General features: G+C 34.4%; 1 protein-coding gene across 5 annotated transcripts in view; it reads right to left on the reverse strand.

The window, feature by feature from the left end:
* Positions 1 to 26,987, reverse strand: part of NBEA (neurobeachin) — a 451,486-nt gene that overhangs the window by 95,776 nt on the left and 328,723 nt on the right. For all 5 annotated transcript variants that reach the window (XM_021541930.3, XM_021541926.2, XM_021541925.3 and 2 more), the window contains 2 exons: positions 2,209 to 2,326; positions 1,261 to 1,363 (listed from right to left, as the gene is read on the reverse strand). In XM_021541930.3, coding sequence (XP_021397605.2) covers positions 1,261 to 1,363; positions 2,209 to 2,326 — 221 coding nt within the window. The remainder of the gene's footprint in view (positions 1 to 1,260; positions 1,364 to 2,208; positions 2,327 to 26,987) is intronic.

Consider the following 26,987-nt stretch of genomic DNA (forward strand, 5'->3'; position numbering starts at 1 on the left):
TTTCAGAAAAGAATACTATTACTTTCCATTTAGAGACAGCATTTCCTTTAACTTTAGTATATGGAAGAACAATGCAAATATTAACAAGATGCGTCTTCCAAATAAATGCCCCAACTTTGCCTTGATCTCACTGAAAACTTGAGAAATTTGGCAGTTTGCCTAAAGACTTCAGCACATTCAGGAGATCAAGCCTTAGGACTCTTGGGCTCATGACAGGGAATGATGTTCATCTGGGAATGAAACAGTTCTCCAATTCTACAAATGCTTTGACATTTCAGAGTATTTTCACATTTTGCACAGGAATAAAACAAGGACAATGTGAAGTTTTAGTTTGTAGGAAATGACTTAGAGAAATACACATTCCAGACACTACATTGATGATTATGTCACTGGCTTTTTGGGCAAATCAAGCCAAATGGGGGTCTGAGCCCAAAGCACCATATTTTGTTAATATCATGCTGTTTCCTCACTCCTTCTTATTTCTTTATTTTTGTCTCATTTTGACCAGAAGTTAATCCTGAACTAAAAAACAAACAAAAAAATGTTCCCCCTCCAACACAGTGAAATACAGATGAAGATCATCCCACTTATCCCTGAAACAGTAATACTTTTATTATATAAGATCTGACAACTTCCAGTCTTATTTCTGGTCATAGGCTGATTTGATGTTAACGTTGATAAGGGAATAAAAAAGTAGTTGTCCATAGTATGTGAAAATCTCTAAAACCCAATCTTAATTGTTCTTTCAAAAATATATATGCTCCTCAATTTTGGAAAGAAAAGAAGAAGAATTCATTATACTAATGAAGGGAAGAAATTTGGAAATTGCAAAGTTGCCATTACACTGATAAGAAATGAAGTAAAATCCCACATATTCATATATATAAAATAATTTACATTCAGCAAACACAAAAACTAGTCAAGTTCAGTTTCACATCATGCATAACAATCACAGCAAGGATGAACATTTGATTATACATTTATAAAACCTGACTGGAAACCATAATTTGAAGAGATAAGGTGTAAGTATTTTCAATGGAAGGTGCTAATTTCCTGTAATTGAAAAAGAAAAAATCTAATTATCTAATTTACAATACTTTTACTTCCTTTCCATTAGGCCATATAGTAAGAAATAAACTAACCTTAAGGAAAATAAAAACTAGAGTTTCTTAACAGAAATAATTAGCACTGACATTTATAAAATAATCAACTGTATAATATAATAAACACAAAATATAAAACCTGTATTTAATAAATTACCTGGCTTGTGGCAAACCATAGCTGGTTCCTACTCCAACCCGTGGTAAGCTGTACACAACTTTTTTCACTGTTGCTTGGTCAGGAAAATTAAACATAACAGAAGCTAAATGAGGAAAGGAAAATATGTACCAGTAAGACATTTGCAGAAATCTGTTTCTTCACCTGCATATATTTTTTAAATGCTCAAGTTTTTATTTGGGGAGAGAAGTCAGCTCCACTTTTATCCTCCTGGGGATCCAAGGTACAACAGAAATTCCTGACTTTCTTCACACCTATGTATAATTAGCTGGTTAACATTTTAGCATTAAGTCTCCCATTTTACAGAAGACCTGAGTGTTGTTTACTTCAGAGGAACAGAACTTTATTATTAACCCATGAAATGAGAAGCTGTTATTTGCTCTTCTAACTAGTGCCTTAAAACAGCCAAGAACAAGGAATTGTTTAATTTCCTCTCCAGCTGAAATCAAAACTTACATCAGAGGGTAAAAGACCACTGTACACCTCACCAGCCAGTGAACTGTGATTCAGAGTAGCACATACAGAAAACCAAGTGGATCCATTTCTTGCTCTGGCACTTTTTAACCTTAATTCATTTTATAATTAGGAAATTAAATATCTTTTTATATATTCCACTAAAATATTTACAGACAATTGAGGAGCAGGTGGGACAATAGAAAAAGCAAATTTCCTATCCAACATTTGAAGAATTTACTAATTGCAATGATGTGGTTCTTTAAATAAATTGCACTGCTGCACAGAAAGCAGTGAGAGTGATTTATGTGTTGATTTTAATAAAATTTGCACTGAATACATACAAATGGAAGCATTATAGAACAGACATAAGCACTGTATCAAAGGAAGCACAGAGTTTTAATTTTAAGATTAATAAATAAAACACCAAATAATCACTAGCACAATTTTAGGGAACAAATATAAACTGTAACCTACTTCTGTTTGCCATAAACACTTCCAAAGCTGTGTTCTGGAGAAGATAACGTCTTGAAAAAACAGCTCGAATCTCACTGAACATCCATTTTCCATGAAGCCCTTCAGTATAGGCAAGGACCTTTAAAGAAAATCAAGGTGACAGTTATTAGCAAGAATTTTTTGATAAAACATTGTCTAATAACAGAGGAAATTTTACCCATTCAATTAAGTTAATAATGTCTCTTTAACAGTTAAAAACAGTGACTTAAAATGAACTTGAATGTTTTTAAGAAATGCAAAAAAAGAAGTACCTACAGTTAAAATAATATCAGTAATTATGGTAACCTGATACTCCTAAGATCTATTTCTCATACATCACATCAAATTAATTTCCTCAAAAACACCAAAAACCCAATCTCTACAAACACGTACAGGGAAACAGACACACTTGAAATTATGCTTAGCTGTATCTTCTTACAACAGCATGTATGACACAGTTGTCAGTTATCTATCAGATACCAGATTTACTTCTGAGACTGCCTTGTGCAAATACAAGCAAAATAATATAACTTGCTATTCACATCCATTTCAGGGTCATAAATTACAAGTCCTCTCGTTCTATTAAAAAGTAGAAAAATTAGCAAAATCAGTATGTCACCAGAATAATTTTTCTGAAGTTAAATACATAAAATATCCGAAACCATGGACAAAATTTAGCAAATTTAATTTTCATTTTAAAATTAATGTGAACATATTTTAAAATAAATTAGCTAAAAATTAGCACAGCTTTTCCCATTTTAAATTTTCTCAATAGACTGTATTAACATAAGACTAGATAGTAATATTGAGTATTTTTTCACTTTTCTTTCAGTGTTCTGGATGTTCAAAAAAAAAAAAAGACACAATTTCATTAGTTGTCATTTTTATTAACTTGTCTCATCTGTATCATGCACTGTAGAACAATTCCAATCATTTTCATCAGCTGGCAGGCTCTCTTCAACCCTGCACCTCTGCTTAGGTGGGCTCCTAGGAGGAGTCACTTGTTTGGGACCACACCAATCTGCATTTCCCAGGCTCTGTAGACTGTGCCTTTACCTAGGCTGCAGCCACTGAGAGAATTGCAGCCTCAGTGAAACAAAGGAAATACAGTGAACACCTTCCCTGAAGGAACATTTCAGAATGCAAGAGACTGAATTTCTCTGCTCTCCATTAGGTGCACAAAAACTGTTGTACACTAGCTCACAGTGCCTTACTCATTCATCTGAGGTCTTTACTTTCCCTGATTGTGACCTCCCCCAGCTTCTGAACAGAAAAATGTTAGGGGGACCATATGCTGCTGCTGTCAGTGATCCTTCATGCTTGAGAAAATGGGAATTGTATTTCTTCAATCTTTTCACTGATGTGGCTTCAAGTTAGTAACACCTTTCCATATATGAAAAAGCTAATATCAGTTTGTGTGCTTGGTGTACGTTTTTCTCATAACCATGATGAGTCTATTTCAGAGAGGATGTTAATAACAGCAACAACACAAAAGTGTTTCAGCACATGGAAGAGCATTCAGATGTTAGTTGTCCTTGATAGAGACTGGTTTGAGGAACACAGCATTCCCCCTGTACTGCTTACATCACAGTGAGCTACCGACAGAACTCTTAGACCAACATTGTGGCTGATGACACTGTTTTATTCACCTCAGCTTTCCACACTAGTTAAACACAGCTTGGGAGAAGGGAAGGATCTTGATTCTTTGGAGATCACCCAGACATGTGCAAAATACTATAGGCTCCCCCCATTCAGTCACAGGTCAGCTGTGGAGTAATGCTACCTCATACACTAAATTGTTGCAATGGTTAAGCACCATCTATTTCTATTGAACTATGATAGATCTTCTGACACTTTTGTCTGTGAGCTTTCTAGTATCAGGTAACTCTTCCTTGTGTTGGTAATTACAGACTGGATCCACTTACTGCTTAGTCTTCTCTTTGATAAACGAAATAAACTAAATTTTCCTTGATTTTCTTTCATTGAAATCAGATGCTAGGATACCACTGGTATCACGTACGTGAAATTCAGGTGGATAAGAACAATGGCTCTGAAGATTTAAGCACTCTCTTTCTTTGAATGCATTCTGCTGCTGTCTGATACATAATTTTTGTAAATACACAGGTTTTAAATGAAAGAGAAGAAAGTCTGAGGAAATCACTCACATTTAAAAAACAAAAATATGAGAACAGTCTCTTGGAGGAAGGAGTTTGAAATGTTTGAAATATTTTTTTGTAAAGAGAAATGTTTCCTATTAACCATATTCTATACATTAGCATAGTAGAGGGTTCACAATAATACATTATCTATATATATATATTATATATTTATTGATATATACCACATAGTTATTATAGATCAACACTAAAAGCACATTGCATACCAATCATACACTACTTGCCTTCTACTTCCTCCTCTTTTTTAATTAAGTATAAAGCAATTTCAACTACATTCAACCCAGTATTAAATGAATGACATATGATAGCAATCCAGTAAAACAGTAGAATAGAATAGGAAATCAGAGGAAAGAAAGGAGTCTATAATTCAATTAATGTCCTCAATTACACTCTTCTTAACTGTCTATTAGTCCTACAAGTATCAGATTATCTGGCCATTATCAAATTATCTGAATTATTTCAGTATTTCTGTTGTAATGTTTTCCTGTCCAAGATATACTACCCATTTTTGCCATCCCCCATAACATTCATCTTACACAATTTTCTTGTGATGCATTAAACCTCCCATTATTAGATAACTACAATTTACAGCAGATATTACTGACATTGTAGCAGGATTCTTTCTTATTGCTGTTATAACAGCCAATTCAAAGTAATTTTATTTTTCTGCATTTGACCCCTTTAAAAGACTTATACACCCTTTTTCCCTTCCAGTATGATTTTTAGCTTTTCACTTAATCATAGAACATCAATGTCTATTTTACATATTTTACAGACTGCATATATTGTATCTTTCATTATTCATAAAAATATGGAAATAACCATTTCACTATGCTAATATACTGAAACTATGTTACTAAGTTATCTGAAGGCAAAATTTCCATTAATTCCAACACTTTGTTGTTTATACTTAAAGTCAGTACTCCTTATTTTGATAGTTTTATGAGTTTTTGTCCTGAAAACATTCATGAAGTCTTCCTGCTTAGGCATGTTTTAATAGTTGAAAAATCATGACTAAGCCCAGAATTCTAGATACATTGCAGATAAGCTGGTTTTATTAAAATAAAAACGACCAGCCAATGCCTACATTTGAACTAAGCACACTTTTCAATTTTAGTATCATTTGCAGGTGCTTGGTTTAAAACTCATTTCTCCTTAGAAAACCTTTTCACTTAGGAATACATTTGTGTTTTAAAAATACCAATTTGCTAGAATACATTGCAGCAAGATGAAGCTCTCACCTAACAAAGAAATGAGAAGTCTCTAAAACTCAAGGTTCTGTACTATGGAAATACATCTGTTGGTGACACTTATTTAGATTAGGTTAGTAAAGCAGCAGGGGATGCAGATGGAAAGCTCTACAGAAAAGAAGCAGAGCCATTACCAAAGTGCTTTCTTATTTGGATCAGATATGAAGGCTCCATTATTTTAATTTTATTTCTGATGTAATCAAGATCTTTTTTTTTTCCTTTCAATTAAGCATCAATGCATTTCTAATTATAAACATTCTTCAGTAGTTATTCAATTATTGATAATGAATTGTTAATTAACAGCTGGAATTCTGCACTAACCAGAAGACCTGAAATACTAGTGTCCATTTTGCTTGAATCCCTGGTAGATTATCTTCACGCACGGAACACTTAAGCAGTGAGGCTCATTTTTGTTGCTTTATACTATTTTTTAGTAACTCATAACACCAGACACAGCATACAAAAGGATATTCTGGTCATTTTCTTTTGATTATTGTTAGTGGAATTGAAGTAATCACAAAATCAGGCACTATAAAGAAATCAAGGAAAAAAGCCTGTACAATACTATTCATTCTCAGCCACTAACTATTCAGTAAGAATGATCACTTTTGCTATCGCAAAGAATTTTTACAGATTTCCTTTTTTTTAAATAGCTCTTTGGAGTGATTCATTAATGACTATGTATGTGAACTGAATCCACTGTTTTCAGTGGAAGTTCACAACTTGTCTTTTGAAACCACATTTCTAATTCAGGCTATTTTAATTCTAACCTGATTTCTCAATGAAAGTGTTGATTGATACCTGTAACATTTTTCAAATTTTGTTTATATCTAGTGTAAAAGGCATGTATCATTAGCATGTAATATGTTTGTCTTTTTGTGAGTTTGATGAGTGGTGAAAAAAAAAAAAGAAAAAACTTTTCCTAATATCTAGTCTGAATTTCCCTTGTTTCAGCTTAAGGACATTTCCTCTGGTCCTCACACTGTAGGCATGGTAGAAAAGACTGACCCACGCCTATTACACCCTCCTTTCAGGGAGTCGTAGAGAGTGGCAAGGTTCCCCCTGACTCTCCTTTACTCCAGGCTAAACACTCCCAGTTCCCTCAGCTGTTTCCCACAAGAAATGTTCTCTAGTCCTTTCACAAGCCCTGGTGCCTTTCACTGAACACGCTCCATGCTGGAGAAAACATGGAACACTTCACAAAAATGAATCACAGTGTTTGGTTGTTTCATCAGGATGCCATCTACAGCCAGCCACAGAAGTGTCGTTATGCACCTGGCCCACGTACAAAATAGGCATTTAGAAAATAACTTGGCATCACTGTACACTTTTAGAAGTCAGAAATGCATGAAATTAATTACTGAAAATCATTCTGTCAGGCATTTGGATTTCCCTTTTTCAAGAGTTGTCAAGCATTGCAATTTGCAGCAAGGAAAAAGAGAAATTCTGAATGAGGTCCTCATGCACTAAGACAAATGGCTCCTATGAAAACATAGCAAACTTTCTTCTCCAGAACAATCTAACAACCCAGAGTTAACCATAGGTACATGGTACACGGCATGATTCCTTCACGTACTCTAAATACAGATTGAGATGACAGACATTGATGGCACGGAATCCCACTCCAAGGGTTTATGAAATACCACATTGAGTAAGCATTTATAATTCCAAAATATTTGATGAAATACTGAGTATGACCAACTTTTAGATTTAGCAGGAAAAACAAGTACACACTACAACAAGGGATATATCATGTCAACATAGACAAGTGTAAAAAGCAGTTATATTTATTAAGAAAATTCAAAATCAGGTAAGTTCAAATAACAAAACACCTTGTATTTTGTTTTCTAAAATGGTAATCAGAGAATGTAAAGAGACAGAAAGGACAATTCAAATTAATTTAATGTCCTAGTGTTTTATTGACTTACTACTTTTTTATACATTTAGGCAACTTTAAGAACATCTTCTTGCCCTCAAGTCCCATAATCATATTAAATACTTCCAAAATCTCACCAAAATACTATTATGATTTTTTCTTTGAACATTTTGGTCTAGTACAATGTTCTCTCTACATTAAGGTCTCTTTTCCCCTTCTAAATAACATGCCTCTGTGTAAAATGTTTCTTTATTTGTAAGCCTTAAAGCTTTCCTCCAAGTAGCTCCTGTAATGGTATGCTGTGCAGGATGAGCTGAGTATTATATGCTGTTATAATTTCTCAATTCACATAAGTTTTAAAATATTTTTTAGGATTTTTTTTTTAAATAAATATTGGCACTCCTGTTTCATTTTTCTCCTCCTCTTCAGGGATCTAAAAAATGCAGATATTATTTTTGTGGTTTTGGACTTTATTTCCCTGCCAAATATTCTCAGCTTATACTTCTACTTCCAATGTTTTTTTAAGTTTTCAAGAGGCCCCTTGTCTTGAAACATGAGGTTCTGTTCATCCAAACCTTTTCTAAATTTGATTTCTCTGGTCAGCATACCCACTTTGTTATCCAATAAAACAATGCCCACTCAGCTTAAAGCAACAGATGCTCTTATTCCCACATTCATTTGCAGCCATCTGAAAAATTATTTGAAGTTGGTCCACTTGAAGGCCATTTCCCTCTTTTCATAAGCAAAATGGTTTTGCATATTATGATTTTGTATTTTAGGCAAGAAATGTAAAGGATATTGGGATATTTTTGAGGAGTAGTTGCAGCAAAGTAATTAGAGTAAAAAACCAAACACTACTCCAATATCTTATGTATTCTAAATGGACCATTTCTAACACTGCATTTGTGAAACACCAATGCATAGTTTTAAATATAAGTGCAAACAAAATTCTGAATAATAATTATTTTATCATTAATTTTGATCCCTGTGCCTTTACACAGTTTTCTTTCTATGCAAAACAAAAATAGATTGTCAGTTTAGGCAACTCCTGAAATGCCAGCTATAGACTGACATTCTTGGGAAGAACAGCATCAGAATGAGGTAGAAGATTTATACATGATCACCTTAGAAAAGTGGCAGAGGCCATTTTTAGGCTCTACTTTCAAACATATTCAGCAATTATTGTTTTAAGCAGAAGCTGCAATGATTTAAGAATTTTAAAGCCACAAATAAAGCTGGTGGTGCTGTCTAGGGCAACAGCACATGTGGAGAAGCCGAATATATTCTAGTGTCACATAAAGCCATATTAGAGCACAGCCCAGCTCAAAACACAGAAGTTGACGAAACAAAATAATGGGGCAAAATCACACAATTAGTTCTGGTAGCCACAGGACTGAAGAAGATTGTGTCAGTTACCTCACAAGGTTTAAAATGTTTTTTTGTTGACTTTGGCAACAATGGGATGCCAGACTCAAATCTAGTGAGAAATGTTAACAGAACTATGTTTCCATTTTCACTCTACTTTTCGTGCTCAAAGATCAATCCAAACTGGGGAGTGGTGATCTCAGACTCAAATTGCTCTGAGCAATTCTGCCCCAGCAGTGAAATGCAGTCAAATTAATTCAATTAGAACCACACAAATTACAGTTTAGTGGGCATGCCAAAAAAGACATAAAATTGATATGAGCAAAACCAGACTTTTTTTTTAAGGAATAAAAACAGAGAGCTTTTTTTTTTTTTCCTCTTAAATGGTCCATTCTCCTCAACAAAAGTAAGGCAATTGAAAGAAAGAACTTTTAATATCTACAAATTCAGGGAGAACACAGTGTTAAAAATGCTTGTAAGTTGAAACCAAAGCAGGATGTTTATTCAATAAATAGTTCTTTGACAAAATTGCAGCATTATTAAACTTGTATTATTGGTGGATTTCACAGAATTTGTGAGAGTTTTAGCTGAGAAAAGTTGCAGAGAAGCAAAAAAACAGAAATAGCTTGAGGAATAAAGAATGTATGGTATCCCTAAATATGTGATGTGTTCTTTCCCAAGAATAAAGCCATCAAAAAATTCTCTGAGTGTTTTGATTAGTTGTTTTTTTTTTTTCCCTAGAACTTGCATATATTTATTCAAAAGTGCAACGCAATAAATACTCAAATGTACCATATCACAAATTCTTAAAATTGCAATAACTGAAGTCATTATAATTGGTCTTAGGAAATGTGTAAATATTAGGGTTTTTTAAACATTACCCATTTCCTACCAAATGAAGGTAGAAAGACATGTCCCTCTTTTTATAGACATGAACTTAATGTCATACAGGAGATATGTGGAAGCATCTTGTATTTTAACAGTTTCACATCTGATTTATTCAGTGTACAATGCACATGATTGAAGATCTATAAAAGTCAATAGAATATGGTTTTTTTTCCTGCTATCAGGCTTAATTTTTTTATGTTCCTAATATCTCTTTCTATATAAGATTGATCAAAAGCCAGTAATATTTTGTTTTAAATTTCATATACAAAAGCTTTTTCATTAGTCCCAATATTTAGGAATATAATCAGAGCACATTCTACTCCTGAAATTTTAGCAATAGATTTAAAATTAATTTTTATACACAAGAAGAAATATATTTCTTTTTTCAGTCATATATATTGTACCACTACAATATCCTCACTGTCCCCAAAATTTCTACAATACAGTTTGTAACAGTCAAGCAAAATCCTCAAGAAATTCAAAATTCTACAGCTCAAAAAATCACAGAATCAGTCAGGTTGGAAGGGACCATAGTGGGTCTGCCCCAACCTGGGTCATCCCAAAGCATATGTCACAGGATTGCATTAGATGCTCAGCTGTGCCATGAAGTGTTGGGTCTGGAGCAGCAGTGACTCCTGAAATCAGTTTGCTTGGAGTCTGAATTTAGAGTAGATTCAGGGCTACTCCATGTTATGCCAACTTCTAAGATCCTCAAAGTACAATTACACAGCCTGTGAATAATGGTGACCATACATAAAAGTATCTTCATCTTCATAATATATTGCAATACCAACTGATCCTTTATTTACCCACCTACAAAGTGCTTAAGATGAGTTTGTTTTGCACTTCTGGAGAAGACAAGAAATTACAGCACTGGGAAAAGCCTAATCCACAGTTCCAATAGCAACCAAAATTCTGCTGTACAGTATTATATATGAAATGTTATCTAATATTACTAAGTCTGTGCAAGGAAAGAATAGCAAAGTTTTTTCTGAGAATTTTTACTCAGAGTGTTTGCAAACTGTGTGCTGTTGCTCAATAATTAATTATTTTATACTTTATACTTATTTTGCTTCGCTATTACAGGAAAAGTATTTATGCATTCCATACTTGCTTTAGAAAACATATTTTTGTCAGATACCATAACTACACACTGCTAAATAACTCCACAGAATATATAAAAACTACAAATATTGACATGTATCAAATATAAGCTGTGTATATAAACTACATAAATTACTTTTATATTTCTTTCAATAAATGGAGCCAGATTTACACTTATTTTTTATGCGCATTCAGTATATTCTATGCCCCCTTTCCCATACCTAACCATCAACTTTTTTAATTTCAACAATTTAAATGTCAAATTTACAGATAATTAAAATATTTGGTGAGGTCTAATTCCACTCAAAAAATCTTCTTGAAAACTAGGAAGAATATTAAGAATAACTACTCAGCTGGCTACTAAAAATGGATTCTGGGGAACACATTTAGTCTTCCAACGTCTGCACAAAGCAAATTTGATATATATTTCCCTCCTCTTTGGACTTCTAGCCAAGGAATGCAAACCTGCATGTCATAAATTTGGGCATACTCACAGGCTTTCCTGTGGTGAACTCCAGGTTCCCAGTATGAAATTACTGCAACACCTGTCAGCATGTAGAGGTACTTTGTATGAATATGCCTCAGTTTTTACCCACTACAAGCTGCTCTGACACAGAAGGTATTTAAATTTTATGGACTACTGGGTACTATGCGACTATGAAAAAGTGAGCCAATCCCAGTCAAAAAGGGTTCTCTCATATAGGCTCAATTAATTGCTTCTTAACTTCTATTTAATTAAAAAATAATAAAATGGGATTCAACTCAAGCTTCAGAAAGAGATTAGATATTACCATTTTTATTGATTATAACCACCAACTATTCAAATTCTTCTATTAAACTAGTCTTGTACCTTTTTTGTTTTGTTTTGTTTTTTGTTTTTCTTCCTGTGGGCAACAGGCTAATTACTTTAGAAGAAAATAAACCCTGTCAATTTGTACAGACAGATTGCTGCCTGTACTGTGATTGGTTCTATTTCTACTGCCATTAAGTCTGGATTTAATGCATACCATATTTCTTTTAAAGAATACAAGCACCCTATGTAAAAATCTACCTTTCACAGACTCAGTTTCCCAAGACGCATCTTTTTGCAACCAAGTATTCGAAATGCCATTGCTTGAAGCAGAAGCTGAGAGTACTGAGACTGTCCAGGAAGTGATCTCAGCACCTCAAAAATTTGCTTCACCTTCACTGAAAGCCAAGGAAGTCAGATATAAAGAGAAAAAAAAATAGAGTGTGGGGAAGGGTGAATTCAAAGCGAGGAAAATGAGTCATGTAAAAAAGTGTCTTAGCCCTTGAACATGAAATGCTGTCCAATGTAAATTAATATATAGGAAAATACACAGTGATCCTTGGTTTTACCATATTATTACAAAGTTCCTTCTTTTTAGAGTTTTTTTAATGCAAACACATTTGCAAGAAAAAAAGAAAATGGTAGAGAAGGATTGTAAATGTTTAATTAAATTAAGCAAACATTTTAATTTAACCGTTCAGAAGTTTACAGTCATCTAATCCTCTTACTGTGCAAAAACAAAGTCTGAAAATTGTAATTCTAACCATTCTATGACTATTTTCTCCTGTTATGCATGAAACAAACTGTACAACTACAACAAAAAAACCCCATACAGTGGACACAAAGCTAGCTATAGAAGGACCCTCATTTTCTCAGTCAGAGAATCTACAGTGAAATATTTTCTCTTCTTTACTTACATTAAAGGGAATTAATGATGAAACCAAGCTAAGTCCCCACTCAACTTTGTAGTATAATGATGAGTTACTCTTAGAGAGTACTCTTAGAGAGCAGTCTTCGAAAATCCAACACATGCCATTTGACTGTTCCAAAATAATCCCCACTCTGCTTTGACTTCTTTCTATGAACTGTAATACAAGGTCCAATAGACAGCCTCAGATGCATCTCAGGTCCAGTACATGCTTTTCAAACTTAATCAAGGGAATAGAGAAATGTATATAAAAAGATGAAAGTGTCTTTGCCTTTATACATACTGAAGAAAAAAAAAAAAAAAAAAAAAAAAAGCTAGGGGGAAAAAAGTGAGATCTTTCATAGGGGAAGGTTAAGTCTGATGCTAATGCTTATTTAAAATAGTGACAGTCTGAAGTAGTGAAGCCTTGCCGGGCTGCTTTAATTTCTCCCTGGAATAGCTCTCTCCCAACCTTCGGCAGCACATCAAAGTCTCTGGAGCTCAATTAAAATTGGATTATATTGAAATGCTCTATCTATGGAACTGTGTGCTCACTAACACTTTTCTTTCAGTAATACTCCAGATGACAGTTGCCCATCCCAATTTAAACAGTTGTCATAGAGACCATGAAGTAAAGCAGCAGTAACTAACAATACAAAGGAAAGGTAAGTGATAGGATTTCTGTGAATGAAGGGCTTGGTTTGCAGCAGCAGTGCTCATGCTGCAAGCAGATAAATGCAGAAAACATAAAGGCTGTAATACTCTCCTCACTCCTAAGAAGAAGGGCAAAGTAAGCAGAATAGTAAATATTTTCCTTTTTTCCCCCAGTAGCTAGTAGTGTTTTACATTCCAGCATGTTGTAGCTACCTAAAATATCCAGAATTAAATTACACACCCTAAGAAAAACAGCAGATAACCCTGGAGTCAATCGACAGCCACCAATTCATAAATTAAAGGCATCAAATTGCATTTTATAATTGCAGTAGGAAAAATAAGGTATTATCATTTTATATTCAAAAATTTTAGAGAAGATTCTTAAATTATACATGATGCACAAATCCTTTGTCTTTATCATAAAAATCTAAAGCAAAACTCTGATAAAAATCTGTAGGAAATTCATAGTCTGAACCCATCTGGTTAACACAGTGAATCCATGTGTAATGCTTTCAGATCATTACTCGTTTTAACTGTTTCATAATCTAACCATGTAGATTTTTGATGTACTGCACCAAAGCCTGACAATACCATTGGAAAACTCTAGCAGCTTCCAAAACTCCCAAAATAACATAAACAGCTTATGTTTCTGGCAGCACCAGACAGCAATGTATTTAACAGCATAGATTGCTGGTAATGATACTATTTTCTCATGTAGATGGCATGTTTCTGGCACTATAAACCCCTTAACCTTTCTTGTAATTGGCTTATTGAGAGTCCCAAGGTTGTTTTTTGTGCCATTGGGCTGATCACCATGGAAATGAACACTTATTGCTGTTTCACTGTGGTGCTCTATTTTTCTTCCAGGCCCTCCACAAGCATTCTCCCTGCTCTCCCGGGAAGGCAGCGTTAGGATTTTGAAGCAGCAACAAGGCAGAGTGCAAAGAGCGCAGGCCAAAGGGGAAGAAAACAAAAATGTGTCAGAAAATCTAAAAACCGCACAGATCAGAATTTGTCAAAACAAGGCCTTGGTTTAAACCAACAAGAAGGGCCCCCACAGCTTGGGCCTTGACAAAGCACGGCCTTTTTATTTTTTTTTTTCCCCCACTTTATTTATTTATTTTTTTTTATTTTTAGCCCAGCTGTAGAAAACACCATCTAATGAACCTGTCTGGGGCTGCTGTCCCCATCCTGTCAGGCATGTCAGGAGATGACAAGCACTGGGGACAGCCCGCCGCCAGTCACAGACAGGCCTGCCAGCTGGAGAGTTCAGCCCCAATCTAATCACGCCACCAGAAAATAACTTTCACGCTTGCAGCCTGACAGGATGGGCTCAAGGAAAAAGAAAAAGGGGGAAAAAATTAAAAGGAAAAAAAATAGGATCAAAACAATGCTTTTCGTTTTAATTATAAACCTATTTTAGCATGGGAAGGGGAATGGGTGCAGGGAACACTTTTTAAAGCTGCTAGCACTGCTTGCTGGTTTCCTCTAGTGGAACTGCTTCTGTCTTTCTTTTAACACAAAGATCAACACAGACATTAGCACCAGCAGTTACCAAAAAATGGGAAAACAAGATTGTATTTGTGGCACCTGGATATGTTTTTGCTACGTTTATTCCTATGCATACACACTCTTTTCCAACATGTATATAGACATAAATCTATCTGCAACTATTGGTAGAGTTATATTTAAGAAAATGTGGAAATTATGGTATGTGTTTTTATTATTTCAAAACAACTGGACTCATTGAACATTATATCTCTTCATAGCCATCACTCCAAGGTTTGTATTTTCATTTGGGTAAAAACTGACAAAGTACAAATGGTAAGACTGCTTGTACTCCTGAAATGGGAATGAATATTCATAAATAAGAATAAAAATTTAAACAAAAGTATTAGAGCCCTTGGCCTCAAAAGTTGGTTCTTTCCTGTTTGCACACAGACTGTGAATAAACAAAAAAGTAAAAACTCAAACATATATCTTCAAAAGGGCTATAATGAACAGGCAGTAGTGCACTGGTAGGCATCCTATCTTTCTCATTCAAAAGTTTCCAACACAGATTTCCGCTCCAGAAATTTAATAACAAAAAATTGCTAACATAGATCTCTGCTCCAGAAATCTAATAATCAGTAAATCCATAGAAAGAGAAGCTGAAAATTATTATTTAAATAACTTGAAAAAGTAGTTCCTCCAAAAGGCATTAAAAAAAATTGTTAGGACTAGACACAAATTTACTTCAAAAATAAGCATCAGCTAAAATTAAAATGCAAAGCATTAACCACATGTATCCTATCTATTCCTAAATGTAAATCATAGTATCTTCATCTTTTGGTGTATGTGTCTTAGTGTATGTATGTCTTAGCAAACAATTTGCATTATTTGAAAGTGAACTAGAATGGAAAATGAGTGATTCATGTAGTACTTAGTAATTATTTTAGGAAGAAATTATGAATGAGCATAGGTCCATTTAATCCCTATAAAATAATAAAAAATGAAGATTTGTTATTACATCCTGCCATTCATTCACTCTCTGCTGACATTATAAATGTCAGAAAGTCTGTTTAAAAGCTTGCTATCTCTATTCATCTTTGTTTCTGGCATGAAATACAGACTATAATAATCTTGTCAAGCCTACATTTAGACACTAATTCATGACCCTCTGCTACAATTTAGAGAAAATTCATACATAACTCTTTTAAGACAAACTATGACCCCAGATGGAAGGGTAATATCTAGATTCAGCTGCCAAATATATGCTATCTGAAGGCACAGCCACCCTGATGTTTCCTTATGAATGAGATGGCCAAATCAGTAAGACTCATTAACTTTTTTTTTTTTTAACCTAAGCGCTAATAAGACTTTTTCTTTTTTTCCATTTTGAGGTACTAGGTATTCAAATAGGCATCACCTTCCACGGCTGGGAAAAAAAAAAAAAAAAAACAAGGAGTAATCTCTTTCACAATTTAAAAACTACAGCTAAAGCTGATCAAAAGAAAAAATAAGTTGATGCCAGGTGCAGATGCCACTGACAACGCCAGGGAGAAGTGTTGATTCTCAGCCTTCCAGCAAAGCCTAAAACACCCCATTAGGGACTCAATCTCCAAACTCATGCAGAAGGATACATAGCAGAGCTGTCCATTATTCATAATCAATCTGCAGATTTGAGAGAAAAAAGTCAAACAGAAGATGGTTGCTGCATACACACAAATGGAAATATTTCCTGTGACCAGTCTAGATATAAATGCACTTCTGCAAGGAACATAGGTACAAATGTAAATATAATTGAACCTACAGTCCCCTATCCATCTTAAAAATTCTGAAAAGTGTGACAGTAAAAGCAAGTGCCGCCAGGAAAACCGTTCGTATTTTGATACATGGCTAGCTAGACAGGAAAAATCCTTCAGAGAGTAGGAAATAACATGTTCAGGACGGTTTGGGGTTTTTGTTTTGTTTTGTTTGTTTGTTTTTGTTTTTGGGAATTTTATTTTTATTAATTTCTAAAAGAGAATGGAGGAAAATATGCCTACTATTAGAGAAAGAATGGTAAGCCATTCCAGACATGATGATAGTAAACTAGCTGCACAGATCCATGCCTGTCAAAGTCATAGATTGACATGAAGGGAAATGACAATGATTGATTTCCTATCTTCTATATTTGGTATACTTTGGTATATGACTAGTTACAGATTGATGTTATATCTTATCTGTAGTCACATATACAGGGACCAAAGAAACATAGCCACCTCCTGTTGATTTAAGATGGTAAAATATCATCTAATCTCTCATGGCCAACACCAGTTGGGCCATTAAGTGCTACAGAAAAGCATATCCATATGAAATGCCAGAAATTTCTGCTAGACAGAATGAAATTATTAAAAGTGTAATTTTCTCTGAAAATGAACATACCACCTTTGTTAATAATTAAAGGTACCGCATAAATTTTAAACCGTCCAACTGAAAAAAAAGATGCTCTATTTTAAAACAATGGAAATAAAAAAATGAAACAAACCCACTGATTTGAAAGAGAATTCCTATAGATTTTTTTTTTTTCTCATAGACAGCATCTTTCTTAAAACCACCATGTACCATTTAATCATTAGCTTATACACTGCTACTTTATGCTGGTATTATTTAATTTATTTCATTCATGCTGAAGCAGAGAGTTCTGGCCTCTTGACCCCAATTTTCACTTAAAGAAACAAATTTCTTTTTTGCAAACTAACTCAATTTTTCTCCTGTCAACCTTTAGCCTCACTTTAAAATATTAACCTTTTTTCTATCATTATAAGCATACAACATTCTTCTATTCAAAGTTAATGTTAATTACTACATCTTATGATAATGTTATATTCACTTCTAGCTATCTCTGTCAAGCACACAAAAGTAATTTAAATCTATATATCCTCTTTGAATGTGGTAGTAGCAGAGCATTTTTGTACATGCCAAAAACATAAAATCCACCTAAAAAAGCATTATTTCCTCTGTGTACTTCCAATTTTTCCATTTTGTACTCTCAAATGTTAGCTAAAGGATGTGTTTCTCCTTTGAAGGTAGAGCAGGAAGCTAAGACAGGGCTGAGGACACACAAAAGGTAGAGCAATGCAAAATTTCCACAATCACTTGCCTTCCTCTTCATAAAAACATTAAGAAAAATGAAGATATAGCAGAATTAGGGAGAGAAAGCCTGAACTGGAAGAAACTTCTTCCTACATTTATTTTTATGCCATTCCACCAAATTAATTGAATGAGCTGTGTCACCATTGCTGACAGAGCAATCCATTTTACAAAAATTACTAGAAATAATTTTAAAACTTAACACTACAGAAAATACTTGAGAATTTTTAATATTGTCATTCCAGAAGCAGTATCTAAGTAAGACACATTAGATATATAAATATTAATGCTGCTTTTTTATTTGTTTTCAAAAATGCTGAGTGCTCTTAACAGCTGTTACCTTTGGAAGTTTGAAGTAGAATCTGGAAGTACATCAGGAAATCTAAACATGTTTTGACACACAGGTGCCCACTATCAGGAACATGTAGAGTGACCTTACTTTCTTGTTCAGTGAAAGAAAATTTCCCCTATGTATAAGGAACTGCTGAGAAGAAAAGCCTTTTTGCTTCAGGAGGAGAAATAATACATGCATTTCTCCTGCTTGGTATCAACCAGCTATCCTTAAGTGCCCATGGTATGATTCATTTAAAAGACTCAAACATAAACAAAACAGACCAAAATAATTTGTGGAATGCCTCAGTGTATGAAAACAGTTACCTTCCCTTCGGCCATTCTAACCTTCCAACATTGACATGAGTCCCCTGCATCATTACATCATAGTATATTTACCATGGAGAATAAGGGAATCAAGCTGTATTTAAAAAAAAAAAAAATCTAGTGAGAGCATTGTTCTTGGAAGAGCTTTTTAAAAATCAGTTGATTGTTATTGGAACAGCTTTCACTGCCAGCAGGAAAACTTTGGGTATTTTTAATATTTATGAAAAACTATAAATATTTCACAATGGACAATGTCAACTAGTTTTATAAAAACCCAAACACTTAAAATAATTTTTGCCATTTATAGTGGAATGAATCCACAAAAATTACTTTTCAAACTTATCGTTAAAAATTTGGAATATGGAAAAGTCTGTCTGATCCCGCTGAGATCTTTATTTATGAGACTGAGCAAAATACTCCTAAAACCATTCTAATTTTGTTGAAGCATACAGCAAATAACACTAGGAAGTAATATTTTCCCACCACAGTATAAACAAACTAAATGACCCCAACTAGAGAGTAAAACAACCCAAAAAATATTTTACTTCAAAACATCACTTTTATAAAAGAAGAAAAACCTGCTTATGGGCAATTAATGTCCCAGATGTGTCAGGATCTGACAATAATGAGCTCCTTTGTCCACTAGAGGGCAAGGAGTGGGAAATTAAAATATTGAACTGCAACATTATATATTTCAACAAATGCTTCAAATAAAACTCCTGGTAGTATAAGCAATAACATAATAGTAGCAAAATTCAAGTTAGATGGAACTTATATTCTTTAACTGTCTGAATTTTCTTCAATGATAAATGACCCTGTTTGATGAGGATGGTAGTACATTCATGCCTCCAGAACCCACTAACATCAAGGGTTTTCGTGGACATTGAACTGCAAAAGATTTGATGATAATTGAGCTGCTTGATTTTACAAGACTGCATCTTATCCAAAACCCACTGAGGTTGTTCCACATCCTTCCACTGATTTCATCAGCTTTGGATTAAATGAGACTCTGATTTAAGATACACAATTAAAAAGTAGGGGGAGCAGCACTAAACACAACTAAATAGGAGAAAATGAACAAATTCCTCTCTTCAAATGATTAAGCAATAAAAGAAAGAGGTGGGACATTGGATTGACTAAAGACAGCCCTAATATCCTGATCTTATACAGTATTGCTGCATCTGTAAATACACAGAAAGGTGTATTTCTGAAAAGGGTTGATGCCATACAATGAAGGCATCATTATGTCTTGTCAGAACATCCCTCTGGCTCCCTGCACAAGGGAATTCCCTGGGTAATTAATCTTCTGTTTAGTATGAACACATCAGTTCAGATACTTGTCCAAAACTTTCTTTAAAGACAGTTCTACAGAGTCAGTGAGTTTCACTCTGCTTAGTTCAGCCCATGTATGAGCAACTTGTGAATAACAGAATGAGATTTCTTTCTATAATGATGAGTCAAGCAAAGTCATCTAAGATTCTCATTGTCAAACTGGATTCTTTCCTGGTTGCATAAAGTCCCTAGTGACTGTAAGCCACCTGAGGTGCATGCCACGTGTTTACATGATAAAATTGAGGTGTACAGGATTTTCAAAAGACTGGTAAGTGAAACAGTAGAGGAAAAAAAATATGCAAATTTGGTTTTGTTTGCATTTTGCCTTCAAAGCTAAATACATTTCTTCATGGCTTAGTTTAAATACAGAATCATGAAGAATTCTGCTGTGCTCTTTTGAGCATTGCTAATCATAGCAAATTAAAATCTCTGGAGGCTAAATGCTCTCACTCTTTACCTCCTTCTCCTTTATAACACACAGGCTCAATAAAGTCAAACAAACATTACACCAAGCAGTGATGGGAAAAAAAGTCACGGACTTTCTCCATGATTCTTGATCAGTTTTCCAGGAGGTTTTTGCAAGACATTACGCTGCTGAATACTAGAACAGAATAGGCCAAGACAAGTGAAAAGTAGGGCATGGACCAACTGAATTATATTCCTTAGGACAAGAGAGGTGGTAGCTAGGAGCAGAATCTTTTCATCCTCCTACAGAGCCACAAATTTACCATGTGCTTTGGGAAAAGACTTTACTGATGTTAAGTTGTCTAGTCACTGCCACTGTGGTCTAATTACAATCGTTCAATACCTTTTTAATTTCAATTTAAAAAATAAGATAAAAGACTGAAATCTATATTTCCAGTCAGCTATATTATGCAGCCTAAATTTGCATTAGCAACAACTCCATTGAAAAGAAGTAGAAAAATTCACAAAGGTTATTTTATTACCGATCATCTATTGAAAAATATTTATTGATAATGGCAGTGATTTTATACTTTTCTATATAATAACTGTACTATATACTAGGACAAAATAAAATCCACAAAAAGGAATGTGATCTGACTTATCAAGCACAGAAATGTCTTCTGCATGTGAGATGACCCAGTTTTCAAGTTACATTTTTCAAGCAGGTTATTACAACAAGATACTGTGCTAGGTTTATGCTTGAGATCCTGTACATTACTGAAAAAATCTTTGTAATGAACCAGAACAGTCCTATGGTCCTGTGAGGCTCGTCACAGTATCATTTAATTCCTGGGCAGCATAACATTCACACTGCTGAAACAACTTTCTCATGTTTTTGTGCTAATATATCAAAGCATAATACTGAACAAAAATGCTATCTACACTTTTCAAACACATATTTATCAATGATAGATAAATCTACTACAATACAGCGCAGTCCCCTCCCAACCAACCCATTACACAAAAGGTAGCAGAAAAATATCCTTCTCCCACAGTATCTCACTTCCAGACTCTGCCGAGTAGGCCTGTGCTTTTGACCTTAGCTATTCTATTTGAAGTCCTGTATATGCCCTTTACTGCATGGGAATAGTTCAGTCTAAGAAACACACAACTTTATGAAATCAAACCACTTTTTTATTTCTAGAAATAGCAATCAATTGAGGCATATTCCCCTTCCACCCTTCCCCCCTTTTTTTTTTTTCTTATCAAACTGGAGGTTTTCCTCTGTCTCTCTTACACCAAAAAAGTCCCTTACAGACAGCAGATGAGAAATTAATTTATTTCCTTTTCTTTTGGTGTTAAAACTTTGAAATAATTTTAATTAGTTAAGAAAAATAAAACAAACAACTGTTTACTTCAATTCACTATTATTAAATAAACACAGAAAAGAAAATTAAGGAAACTCAATACTTTGCTCTTTGAAGGCTTAAACCCCAGAATCCATAATCTGAATATTAATAGCTATATGGTCTTAATTATTCAAGTCTCGGACATTCCATTTTTAAATTAAAATGTACCCAGAGACAATATCATTATCTATACTATGTATCTATACAACATTATAGTGGCTTTTAAAACTGTAGTTTTATATCAAGATTTTGAAAAGCAAATGGCATGTTTTAATAACTGTATTCTGCTGCTACAGAATCAGTTATATTCTGCTGCTAAAATCAGCTGCTACATGGAGAATGTATAGAAAATAAGGATGGTAATTGAAATTATTGACCCAGTGATAACTCTCTGAGTAAGCAAATCTTGACTTCAACAGGAATTATACTTGAGTTAACACTGGAGGGTTGGACTGCACAATTGCCAAATGACTTCCTGTTTCTTCACCTTGTATATTAAAACCTGTAAAACCTCGATGCCTTGACATTATTTTATGTTGTCACTAATGTCACAGGACACCCCAGCTTGTCTTTATGCTCAGAAGAAGCCCCTCTGCTGACATCTATTATGTACAGTCTGCTTCCATTTGCAACTGTGCAATGCAAACAATGTGTAGGGAACGACCTGTTCAGTTCCACACCATCGACAGATAAAAACTGCTGAGCTCAGAAGCACAATTAAAAACAGTAGCTGTGATAAAAAAAAAAAAAAGAACATCCCACCAGTTTACTGCTCTGATCACAGGAAGACTCCAGGAGTAATAGCCGTTGTGTGTTTATGGAAGCAGGGAGGTGACTAAAAAGTGCCCTGTCAGTTTTCAGCTCTGTCTTGCCAGCTGCATTAAAATGCAGCCCTGAGCAATTTTTTTTTTTTTTTTTTTTTTTTTTTGTCTGGAATTTCAGGAGCAGAGAGTACAAAAGAGCTGATGAGCAATGAATGCTTCACCCTTCCTCAATTAATCTTGTCTCTCTACCTTTGCTTTTGCTTTCCCTCTACATGAAGGTAATAATGACACCCTCATCCATTATCCTTTTATCCCTGTTATTCTCGTGAAATTGCTTAATAATATGTTACAGATTCGTCTTCACTCACATAATTCTTCCTGTCATTTGCAGTATATCATCCTGCAAACATACAGCCCACTTTCACTGGCCGTTCTTTGAAGATTATTGTCAGTGACATCTTCAGGATGCGTTTGGAATCTGGAGCATCATTTCCGTTGCGATGGGGAATTACACTGACTTATCTGTCATTGCCAAAAGCACAACAAGCAATTCAGTGTTAATGCAAAGGTAACACAGGTTTTTATCATGCCGCCAGAACAAGAGCTCTTGTAAATTTATGCTAATATGGCCCTTTTATAGTTTAATAACCTCCTCCCCTACTGGAAAAAGGGGCACATGCACACACATGAGCACACACATACACACACTAGCACCCACACATGCTGGTAGTTCAATAATCTGTGTCACAGTGTGGTAGGTAATTTGTAGCTGATCCTCTTGTAATTATTTATTTTAAATCTTTTTATGAATGCTAATCTTACATAGTACAGCGGATCTCCAGTTTTGTTAGATACATAGAAATTATAAGAGGCAACTGAACAGCTCCTATTTCTAACAGCAGGTATCAACCGTGAATGGTTCCTATCACACAAATTCCCTATTTCTCAACAAAATGATAACAGATCAGGTTTTTTTTGATTGTCGGGGTTTTTTTTCCCCTTTCTTTTATTTTCTGTAAGGCCATGGCTGCTGATTCCATTTGCTTTCCTCATCAAGAAATCCACTACTACAGAGTCCTTCTCCCTGATCCAGGGTGGCATTCCAGAGGGACCCTGGCAATCCTGCCTGCATGCCAAATCTGACAACACATGACAAGCCGGTCGGCGTGCAGTAATTTGACTAATTATACCGGATTAGAGCATATTAATGCAAGCTGTTTTCTTCAGAGTTAATGACCTGCTGACTGGGTTCTGTAAGGCCCCACTAGGTCTGCAGACAGCTAAAAAACAAAACCCTGCTTTCTAAGCCCTCGTCATTTCGCATCAGCAAATGAGTATATCAAACTACTGAGCAGCAAAATTCAAGCGACATTTTGTGTGCTACAAACCAATGCAGCTTTCCCTAACTTTCCACCTCAAGGGTTTCTTTGATATAAAATTAAAATCTATTTTTTTCTCATTTATTGCCTTCCTGCAATGCAGAGTCCAGAAATTGAGAATTGTTTCCCCCACTAGGTATCTCCCCAGTTTTTTATCAATGAGGACATGGAAGAGAAAAATAACTTATGATCACTATAATACTGCCATGTGATTTAATTACTGGTTTACCATTATATACTTTCAAAAAAACAATTCAGTATTATAAATAACTTTATGAAGTGAAGCTCTCAAATGAAATGTGTTTTTCAATAGTTTACAACCCTTGAGATAATTACTTTGAGATAGTTTTTTTATCTACATTTTTTTCTAGCTGAATAACTTTTTTATAAATAGATTGACTGTTCTTTTAAATTATTTTAAATGAATGAAAAATATTTTCCAAACTAAAATTAAACTATTTTAAAATAATTTTATTTTAAACTTTGGCTTGTTTTAAAAAGAGGTTGTTAAGAACACAATAATTTTGACACTATGAACTAATCAGGTTGAAATTGAAGCTTTTCCCTCCCAAGAACCATGAATAACCTTTAGGAATATAATGAGGGCTCTGCATGTATCTGTGTGTATGCAATGCAGGTTCTCATACTCCAAAATACAGAATCATGGTTTTCATTTAGCGACTTTAATGTATATATATAACTGAGTTATCTTATGCAAACATTTAAATTATGCATTAAAGATTCTAAAATAAATTTACATGTAGAGCTCTTCATGTGCACAGACTCTTGTATTCTTCTTCAGGGTTTAAAATATTTCAATACTTCACTGAATACTGAAAATATGCACATTTAGCAAAAGTCAACAGATACTCTTTTCCTTCTTTTTCTAGTGATGCGTTATTTGTGGGGGGTTTTTTTGTCTTTTTTTTTTTTTTTTTTTTTTTAATTTAAACACATGTGTGTGTTACTTTCTGGAATAACTAGCAATATAAAATCAAACTCCTGATATATTTTTCTCAAAATACATGCAAAAGTGGGCAATTGAATTGCATCTCAGATGCATGTATTTCCAACATAAATGTATTGCAGATGCAAAACATCAGTAATATGTTTATTACAGGGGAAAAAATTAAGAGTTTCTGCTAGCACTAGACCATCTTATCACTATAATTGTACATATACATTTGTATCCTATGTCTCAGAAAGGACTAATGACCTACATCCAGTACATAAGATACACAGGGAATCAAATCCTATGCGCAGGCCCACATGTGTATCTAGCGTAACACAAATGGAATTTAAAATTAGTTTACCATAAATGAGATCAGAAACATACTCATTTAAACCACAAGGCCTTTGAGTCAAATTAAACTTCGTACAGTCCACTATCAAATTAGTTATGCTTTGCATTTGTAAGCCAGAAGAAAATTGAGCTATTTGTGATCTGTGCTTGCAGAAAGTGTTCTTTCTTTTCAGTGAGTAAAAAGAGGATCTGAAAAACATTAGTTGTGCTGTAAAAGTCCTTGAGGACTAGCACAATCAGGAAATTGGTAATGGACTAGAGACCTTAACTCTAATTTACTGGCCTACATACAATAGTTGAACCAAATCCTGATCTTGCCTTTAATTACCTTTAGAAAGACCTCTACTTTGCCATCACCCCAAAGAGCTTTAGAATTGTCACCCTTGGACTGCTCTTCAGTGATCTATGGAAAATGAGATATCCACTGCGACCTGAAAGGCAATTATCAAATGCTCACAGCAAAAGGGCACCACACCCTGGCATTCTTGCTGGCACTCTCAGCAGAGGACTGGAGAGTGAATGGGTATGAAGGCTACTAAAGCTGTCACCCTTAAGGGGGATCCTTCAGGTCATGGGTGAAGCATATCAGGAGGGCAGTGTGGGAAAGGCAGAACTGTTGCTGCTCATGCATAAATAAAGGACTTTGGACTTCAGGGCTGTCAATCCAGCATCTTTCAATAGAACTAAATTCATTACACACAAAAAGTGTAGATAGCCCTTCTAAAAGGAATAAAGGTGGCTTCTGGCACTGCTCTGGATAACTATCTAATCAGTTTTATAATGAAGTTATTTTTACAGTAAAACTAGGTTTAGTAACTAGTTTTGTACATTAGAAGTAAGAAGGAAAAAAAAAACAAATGAGGTATTTGGTGGGTTTGTTACAAGAAAAATAATTTCATATTTCAATATAGATATATATATATGATAGACATTATGTTTTGCATCAACACAGAAACAATCAAACATGTAATCTTTAAAATGAGGAAAACATTTTAAAATACTAAATAGCAGTTAAAATGTACACACCAGTAATGGAAATCACAAATTTTACATTAGAAGTCCTTAAAGTTTCATTGCTTTTTTGAATTTATGGAATACAGACTTACTGTAAAGGAAGAAATATTTAATTCTTGACTTTATGTAAGTTCTAAACCTGTTTATCTAAAATTCCAACCTGACAGACATTTTTAGGCTTTGCTTGAACAGCCTGATTACCATTCACATCTTCAGATCTCTGTGACACTGGCATGAAATGGTGACTGGGTGAACTCCTAGAAACTTACATGGATGCATAAATCATGCTGTTGTCTTTTCCCTAACAGCTATATAAATCCTAGTGAGAGGGTTGAAGGTTTGTGATATTAAGGCCTTCTCAGCTAACTTCCCAAGAGCTCAAAGGTTGTACATTCTTTACATAAAAGTGTCCATATGAATATTTGTAAAACACCCTACTGAAGTAATGAAATTAAGATAAATAGGAACTAAAAATTGTAATGTTCACCAGTCATAAACCCACTTTTCCTTGAACCTACAGATTCTGTCATCGAAGCTATGAAATCTTTTCCTTTTCCCTGCAGACCACTTATGCTCCAAAGCATATAAAAAAAACTATAATAAAAGGATGTATTGGGAAGCCAAACAGGACTTTAACTCAGCAGAGATTAAGGTGTTCACTAGTTTCATTTTGAAGAATGAATAAAGCACTATTTAGCCTGTTAAGCACAAAATATCAGGTTATAAAATAGGTTTCATATTAATGTAATCATTTCAGAACAACTAGGATTCATTTGAGTTTGTTAAAATTTTGTAAAGAACATATTTTCAGGCAGGATGCTGAAATTATGAAATTAAGTACTATTCTGAAGATCACCAGGTTAAGAAAACAGT

This window comes from Lonchura striata, chromosome 2 (genome assembly GCF_046129695.1).
Source record: "Lonchura striata isolate bLonStr1 chromosome 2, bLonStr1.mat, whole genome shotgun sequence".
In the NCBI taxonomy this organism is placed as follows: Eukaryota; Metazoa; Chordata; class Aves; order Passeriformes; family Estrildidae; genus Lonchura; species Lonchura striata.